At 52.0% G+C, this 8,483-nt stretch overlaps 1 protein-coding gene across 1 annotated transcript in view; it reads left to right on the top strand.

The window, feature by feature from the left end:
- The first annotated feature begins 219 nt into the window (after nt 1–219).
- MDGA1 (MAM domain containing glycosylphosphatidylinositol anchor 1) overlaps nt 220–8,483 on the top strand; it is a 48,850-nt gene continuing 40,586 nt past the window's right edge. Inside the window, exon 1 of the mRNA XM_038761148.1 lies at nt 220–328. Coding sequence (XP_038617076.1) covers nt 259–328 — 70 coding nt within the window. The 5' untranslated portion in view covers nt 220–258. The remainder of the gene's footprint in view (nt 329–8,483) is intronic.

Raw genomic sequence — 8,483 nt, 5'->3', positions numbered from 1 at the left:
TCGCGGTGCCAAGCGGAGTCCCGGCCTTTCTTCGCCCCCCGCGCCGAAAGGACTGGGCAGAAGGAAAGGTGGGGGGCAGGACTGTGCCCCCCACCCTCCACCACCCCCCAACCGCAGGGGCATCTGCAGGAGGGCTAGAGGAGCCCCTCCCCTTGCCCCAGCCCCCCGGAGAGCGGCGGGGGGACCCGAGGAGCCCCCTCATCCTGGATGCCACCCTGCCGCCCCTCCGGCCGCGGGCATGAAGCCCCGAGCCTGAAGATGGAAGTGGCCTGCCTTCTGCTCCTGGCACTGCTGCTGCCTGGGCACGGACGGGGGCAAGGAGTGTACGGTAGGGTCCCTGCCCCCCTCCCGCCGGCCCACCCCCGTCCCACGCCCCCCACAGCCGGGCTGGCACCGCGGGAAACTTTGCCACCCAGCCCGGGGCCCCCAACGCGCCCAGGGCGCAGGGAGCCGGCCGGCCGAGGGGGCACTGGGGGGCTTGGAGGGGCATCTCCGGGGGCACGGCTGGGGCGCCTCCCCAAGCCCCAGGGGGGGGGGTCTCCCCGCTGCCCACCTCCCCTCGCCCACCCGGTGCTCCCCACTCTCCGCTGTAACGCTCCGGTTAGCTTGGCTTGGGCAGAAGCTTCGCTTAAGGGGAAATCCCTTTTTTAAGGCTATTTTCCCCTCGGCTTCCCCATGTCTGGGGGCTTAGGGACCCCCTCCCCGGGACGCAGGGCACCCCGAAAAGGGAAGGAGGCGGTGCCCAGCCTCTCCCTCCCTCCCATCGTCATCATCAATCGTATTTATTGAGCGCTTACTATGTGCAGAGCACTGTACTAACCGCTTGGGAAGTACAAATTGGCAACATATAGAGACAGCATATATGTTGTCCCCAACACCCCCCTCCCCTTCCACACCCCAAACCACACAAATGCACCACTAACCCCCCAAAAAACCCACCCAAGGCCCCTCGCTCTTTTTTTTTTTTTTGCATTTGTTAAGCGCTTACTACGTGCCAAGCACTGTTCTAAGCGCTGGGGAGGAGACAGGGTGATCAGGTTGCCCCACGTGGGGCTCCCAGTCTTCATCCCCATTTTCCAGATGAGGGAACTGAGGCCCAGAGAAGTGAAGGGACTCGCCCAAGATCACGCAGCAGATATGTGGCGGAGTCGGGATTCGAACCCGTGACCTCTGACTCCAAAGCCCGGGCTCTTTCCACTGAGCCATGGTGCTTGGCACCCACTGGTGCCCACACCCCCCCGCCACAGACACCCACCCCTTCTCAGTCCACTCACGCACACACTTGGTCGCCCACCCCAGGGACACGAGGGTCGTCTCCCCAACTCCCCTCTCCCTGCCCATCCTTGGAAAACCAGCCTAAGTCCTTCTGGCGTGGCACACCCATTCATTCATTCATTCAATCCTATTTATTGAGCGCCTACTGCGCGCAGAGCACTGTACTAAGCGCTTGGGAAGCCCAAGTCGGCAACATCGAGAGACGGTCCCTACCCAACAGCGGGCTCACAGTCTAGAAGCGGGAGACAGGGAACAAATTAAAACATATTAACAGCTATGACAACTGAGGCTCAGAGACGTTCATTCATTCATTCATTCAATCGTATTTATTGAGCGCTTACTGTGTGCAGAGCACTGTACTAAGCGCTTGGGAAGTACAAGTTGGCAACATATAGAGACGGTCCCTACCCAACAGCGGGCTCACAGTCTAGAAGGGGGAGACAGACAACAAAACAAAACATAGAAGCCAAATAAAATATTAAAAGTCACTTGCCCAAGGTCACACAGCAGAGATGTGGCAGAGCCGGGATTCGAACCCATGACCTCTGACTCCAAAGCCCGGGCTCTTTCCACTGAGCCACGCTGCTTCATGAACGGAGTTAATTGGACACACCCGAGGTGTGTGTCTGTGCGTCTGTGCCAGCGCTGACCACATCTGCTGTGTGACCTTGGGCAAGTCACTTAACTTCTCTGAGCCTCAGTTCCGTCATCTGTAAAATGGGGATTGACTGTGAGCCCCACGTGGGACAACCTGATCATCTTGTATCCCCTCCAGCGCTTAGAGCAGTGCTTTGCACATAGTAGGCGCTTAACAAATGCCATCATTATTTATTATTATTATTAAACGCGGGTGGCCAAGGTGACTCGGTGGCAAGGCCTTGCAAGGCAGAGGACGTGGGTTCTGATGCCCCCTTCGCCCCATTTCTGCTGCGTGACCTTGGGCAAGTCGTTTCATTCATTCGTTCGCTCATCCACCGTCCGGATTGCGCGCTCACTGTGTGCAGAGCACTGTGCCCAGCGCTTGGAAAGCGCAAAGCTTTCGCTTGTCGAATTAATTCCAATTAACTCCATTCATGGAGCAGCGTGGCTCAGTGGAAAGAGCCCGGGCTTTGGAGTCCGAGGTCACGGGTTCGAATCCCGGCTCCGCCCCATGTCTGCTGGGTGGGTGACCTTGGGTAAGTCCCTTCACTTGTCTGAGCCTCAGTGACCTCATCTGGAAAATGGGGATGAAGACTGGGAGCCCCCACGTGGGACAATCTGAGCAGCTTGTGTCCCACCCAGCGCTTAGAACGGTGCTTTGCACATAGTAAGCGCTTAACAAATGCTATTATTATTATTATTATTATTATTATTATTATTGTTATTATCATTATCTTGGAGAACCCTGACCAAAAAGGGGGATGCGACCCTCCGGACCCAGGAGTTCCCTCCTCCCAGGACGGGCCCGGTCTTGATCAACGATCAACCTGATCACCTTGTAACCTCCCCAGCGCTTAGAACAGTGCTTTGCACATCGTAATCGATTAACCTGATCACCTTGTAACCTCCCCAGCGCTTAGAACAGTGCTTTGCACCTCGTAAGCGAGCAACCTGATCACCTCGTAACCTCCCCAGCGCTTAGAACAGTGCTTTGCACATAGTAAGCGCTTAACAAATGCAATTATTATTATTATTATTATTACCCGCAGCTTAATCAATCAATCAATCAATCAATCGTATTTATTGAGCGCTTACTGTGTGCAGAGCACTGTACTAAGCGCTTGGGAAGTACAAGTCGGCAACACATACAGTCCCTACCCCACAGCGGGCTCGCAGTCTAGAAGGGGGAGACAGACAACAAAACCAAACATACTAACAAAATAAAATGAATAGATTAGATATGTACAAGTAAGATAAATAAATAAATAAATAGAGTAATAAATATGTACAAACATATATACAGGTGAACTTCCCCGGGCCTCAGTTTCCTCACCTGGAAAATGGGGACGAAGGTCTGCGGGCCCCACGCGGGACACCCCGATTAGCTTGTGGTTATCCCCAGCGCTTACAACAGCGTTAGACGCGTAACCCGTGCCATGATGTGGATTAAGCGCTTAGTACAGTGCTCTGCACACAGTAAGCGCTCAATAAATACGATTGATGAGGATGATGATTTTAATGATGCGACGGAGTCAGGGTAGAGCCGGTGGGCGTCCCGGCCCGAAGGACCGGTGTTCATACGGGGGCGCGGGAGAAGAGCCTGGGGACCCCCAAGGGGTTTGAATAACGTAATAGCGCTTACTATGTGCTAAGCGCTGGGGAGGTTACAAGGTGATCAGGTTGTCCCAAGGGGGGCTCACAATTTTAAACCCCATTTTACGGATGAGGGAACTGAGGCACAGAGAAGTTAAGGAACCCACCTGACAATAATAATTATAATAATAATTGATTAAGCGCCTACTATGTGGAAAGCACCGTTCTAAGCGCTGGGGTGGTTACAAAGTGATCCGGCTGATCCCACGGGGGGCTCACAGTCTTCATCCCCATTTTACAGATGAGGGAACTGAGGCCTAGAGAAGTGAAGTGACTTGCCCAAAGTCACCCTGGTGACAAGTGGTGGAGCCGGGATTTGAACCCATGACCTCCGACTCCAAAGCCCGGGCTCTTTCCACTGAGGCACGCTGCTTCAAGCGCTTAGCAAATAACATCGTTATTATTCTAATTCGTCGCCGGGCCCGTCCTGGGACGGAGGCTCCGTCCCCCTTTTTGGTCAGGGTTCTCCGAGATAATAATAATAATAATAATAATAATAATAATAATAACAATAATAATAATAATAATAAAACATTTGTTAAGCGCTTACTATGTGCAAAGCACGGTTCTAAACGCTGGGTGGGATACAAGATGATCAGATTGTCCCACGTGGGGGCTCCCAGTCTTCATCCCCATTTTACAGATGAGGTAACTGAGGCTCAGAGAAGTTAAGTGACTTGCCCAAGGTCACCCAGCAGACATGTGGCGGAGTAGGGATTCGAACCCATGACCTCTCACTCCAAAGCCCTGGGGAGGGGGTCGATCCCCGCCAGCCCCCACCCCCAGATCCCGGATTTGAACCCGATTCAGGCCCCGAAACCCCTTTCCCTCCCCATCCACCCACACACCCTCAGGTGGGTTTATTATTAATAATAACAATAATAATAGTGATGATGATTATATTTGTTAAGCACGTGCCAGACACCAGTACTAAGCGCTGGGGTGGATACAAGCAAATCAGGTTGGGCGAAGTCCCTATCCCACGTGGGGCTCACACTCTTAATCCCCATTTTACAGATGAGGGAACCGAGGCCCAGAGAATAATAATAGTAATAATAATGGCATTTATTAAACGCTTACTATGTGCAAAGCACTGTTCTAAGCGCTGGGAAGGTTACAAGGTGATCAGGTTGTTCCACGTGGGGGTCACACTCTTAATCCCCATTTTACAGATGAGGGAACCGAGGCCCAGAGAATAATAATAATGATGGGGGCATTTATTAAGCACTTACTAGGTGCAAAGCACTGTTCTAAGCGCTGGGAAGGTTACAAGGTGACCAGGTTGTTCCACGCGGGGGTCACACTCTTAATCCCCATTTTACAGATGAGGGAACCAAGGCCCAGAGAATAATAATAATAATAATAATAATGGCATTTATTAAGCGCTTACTATGTACAAAGCACTGTTCTAAGCGCTGGGGAGGATACAAGGTGATCAGGTTGTCCCACGGGGGGCTCACAGTCTTCATCCCCACTTTACAGATGAGGTAACTGAGGCCCAGAGAAGTGAAGTGACTTGTCCAAAGTCACACAGTTGACAATTGGCGGAGCCGGGATTTGAACCCATGACCTCTGACTCCAAAGCCCGGGCTCTTTCCACTGAGCCACGCTGCTTGGAAGGACCCCCCACAACCCCGCCAGCCCAGTGACAGAACCCAGAGAAGCAGTGTGGCCTAGTGGAAAGAGCCCAGGCTTGGGAGTCATCGTCATCATCAATCGTATTTATTGAGCGCTTACTATGTGCAGAGCACTGTACTAAGCACTTGGGAAGTACAAATTGGCAACATATAGGGCAAGTCACTTAACTTCTCATTTAACTTCTCTGTGCCTCAATTCCCTCAGCTGTAAAATGGGGATTAAGACTGAGAGCCCCACGTGGGACAACCTGATAACCTCGTATCTACCCCAGCTCTTAGAACAGTGCTTGGCACATAGTAAGCGCATAACAAATGCCATCATCATCATCATCAGTGTGGCCTACTAGGTAGAGCCTGAGCCTAAGAAGCAAGAAGGCCTACTTTTCCGCTTTGTGACTTTGGACGAGTCACTCAGCTTCTCTGGGCCTCAGTTCCCCCATCTGGAAAATGGGGATTAAGAGTGTGAGCCCGCTTAATGCAGTGCTCTGCACACAGTAAGCGCTCAATAAATACGATTGAATGAATGAACGAATGTGGGACAGGGACTGTGTCCAGCCTGACTATCTTGGATCCACCCCGGCTCTTAGAAGAGTGCTTGGCACATAGTAAGCGCTTCACGAATGCCAAATAATTTCTCCCCGACCGGGGAGACTGTCCCAAGAGCAGGCCCCCGTCTGTTCCAAGCGCTTAGTACAGTGCTGTGCACACAGTAAGCGCTCAATAAATACGATCGAATGAATGAATTCTTTCCTAAGCCCCCCGCTCCCTCCCAGGCCAGCCGGGGATACCCAAGTGGCACGACCCCCCGACCTGCCCATCTCCCCTCCTTTCCCCGAGGCCCAGAAGAGACAAAACAAAAGCCCGGATTGTTTAATATGCAGGGGTGGAAATTGACATTATCCTTATGACAGGTTGTTTGCAACTTACTGGTGGAAGTCAAAATATTTCACCGAAGGTGTCATCGGAAACTACCATCCTATGCTAATTTTGGAGGGAACGCGGAGACAGATGTTGAATAATTTTGACAAGAGCCACACGGCTGGCGGGAGAACCGGGGTGTCCGGGTTTGGGGAGGGGGCGGATGGGCAGGAAAACTGGTCCCTCGCGAGTTGGGGGTCTGAAGGGGCTTGGGTAGGGGGGTCTCCCGGGGGTCGGCCGGTCCCTATTTTGTCTCGCAGTGCTCGGGCCTAGTCCATCACCTGGGTCGGGGGGCGGGGGGGAGGGAGGGAGACCCACAATTGCCCCCCCAACCAAGGCCCAGAGAATAAAAATAATGATGATGGCATTTATTAAGCGCTTACTATGTGCAAAGCACTGTTCTAAGCGCTGGGAAGGTTACAAGGTGATCAGCTTGCTCCACGTGGGGGTCACACTCTTAATCCCCATTTTACAGATGAGGGAACCGAAGGGGGCGAGAAAAATCCACTTTCAGCGCGCTCTGAGGTGCACTTGGTTGCCCGGGGCTACTGAAAGGGGGGACCCGGACTCCTGGGTTCAGTCATAATAATAACAATGCATTTATTAAGCTCTTACTATGTGCGAAGCACTGTCCTAAGCGCTGAGGTAGATACAAGGTCATCAAGTTGTCCCACGTGGGGCTCACAGACTTAATCCCCATTTTCCAGATGAGGTAACTGAGGCCCAGAGAAGTGAAGTGACTTGGCACATAGTAAGCCCTGCACACAGTAAGCGCTCAGTAAATACAATTGAATGAATGAGCAGTCCCGGAGGGAACTATTCCCCAACCCGAAGGCCCGAAGATCCTCCGGGCCAAGCTCAGCTGCCAAAGTGTCAGAGATGAGCGAATTACTCAAAAACGTGGTCCAGGGGATTCCCAGTCCTGCCTCCATTACAGCCGGACAGTGTCCATGGGGAAAAGTCGTAAGGGATGGAGAAGCCTCCGCTTCCCTCTGTCACCCCTGCCCGGGCCTCACAGCCTCCCCAGGCCCAGGGTTAATAATAACAATAATAATAATGCTGGCATTTATTAAGCGCTTACTATATGCAAAGCACTGTTCTAAGCGCTGGGGAAGTTACAAGGTGATCAAGTTGTCCCACGGGGGGCTCACAGTCTTAATCCCCATTTTCCAGAGGAGGTCACTGAGGCCCAGAGAAGTGAAGTGGCTTGCCCAAAGTCACACAGCTGGCAAGTGGCAGAGCCGGGATTCGAACCCATGAACTCTGACTCCAAAGCCTATGCTCTTTCCACTGAGCTACACTGCTTCTCTACCCTGATCTGCTGCTGCAGTTTAGTCGTGGTTCCTGTAGGTCTGGAAGCCTTTCGAATCCCCCTCCTCTGCCTCAAAGCCCACCCTGTCTTGGATGTAGTTTTGTGAAAGTCAGTTACCCCTTAAGCACTTGATATTCACCCCACTCTCAGCCCCGTGGCACTTATGTCCGTAGCTGTAATTCATTTTAATGCCTGTCTCCCCTCTAGACCGTAAGCTCCTGGATGATGATCAATCAATCAATCAATCAATCGTATTTATTGAGCGCTTACTGTGTGCAGAGCACTGTACTAAGCTCTTGGGAAGTACGAGTTGGCAACATATAGAGACGGTCCCTACCCAACAGCGGGCTCACAGTCTAGAAGGGGGAGACAGAGAACAAAGCAAAACATGTTAACAAAGTAAAATAAATAGAATAGATATGTACAAGTAAAATAAATAGAGTAATAAATACGTACAAACATATATACCTATATACAGGTGCTGTGGGGAAGGGAAGGAGGTAAGGCGGGGGGATGGAGAGGGCATGATGATGATGGCATTTATTAAGAGCTTACTATGTGCAAAGCAGGGGAGGTTACAAGGTGATCAGGTTGTCCCACAGGGGCTCACAGTCTTAATCAGATGAGGTAACTGAGGCACAGAGATTTGTCACACAGCTGACAATTGGCAGAGCCGGGAACCCATCTGAACCTCTGACTCCAAAGCCCGTGCTCTTTCCACTGAGCCACGCTGCTCCCCTTCCTTGTGGGCAGGGATTGTGGCTACCCACTCGGTTGTATTATACTCCCCAGCGCCTAGTGCAGTGCCCTGCCCAGAGTGAGTGCTCAATAAATACCACTGATGGATGTTTAATTAGAGTGTTATCACCCGCCCGCCTGGTCCTCCCATCTGTCATTTTCCCAGGTCGCACGACCCCTGTCCCAAGCCAAAGTAAAATAGGGATTAAGATTGCGAGCCCCACATGGGACAACCTGATCACCTCGTATCCTCCCCAGCTCTTAGAACAGTGCTTTGTGCATAGTAAGCGCTTAATACCAAAATTATTATT

The sequence above is a fragment of the Tachyglossus aculeatus genome, chromosome 19 (assembly GCF_015852505.1).
Source record: "Tachyglossus aculeatus isolate mTacAcu1 chromosome 19, mTacAcu1.pri, whole genome shotgun sequence".
Taxonomy (NCBI): Eukaryota; Metazoa; Chordata; class Mammalia; order Monotremata; family Tachyglossidae; genus Tachyglossus; species Tachyglossus aculeatus.
Note: the sequence above shows the minus strand (reverse complement) of the source record. Positions and strands in the feature narration are given on the sequence as shown.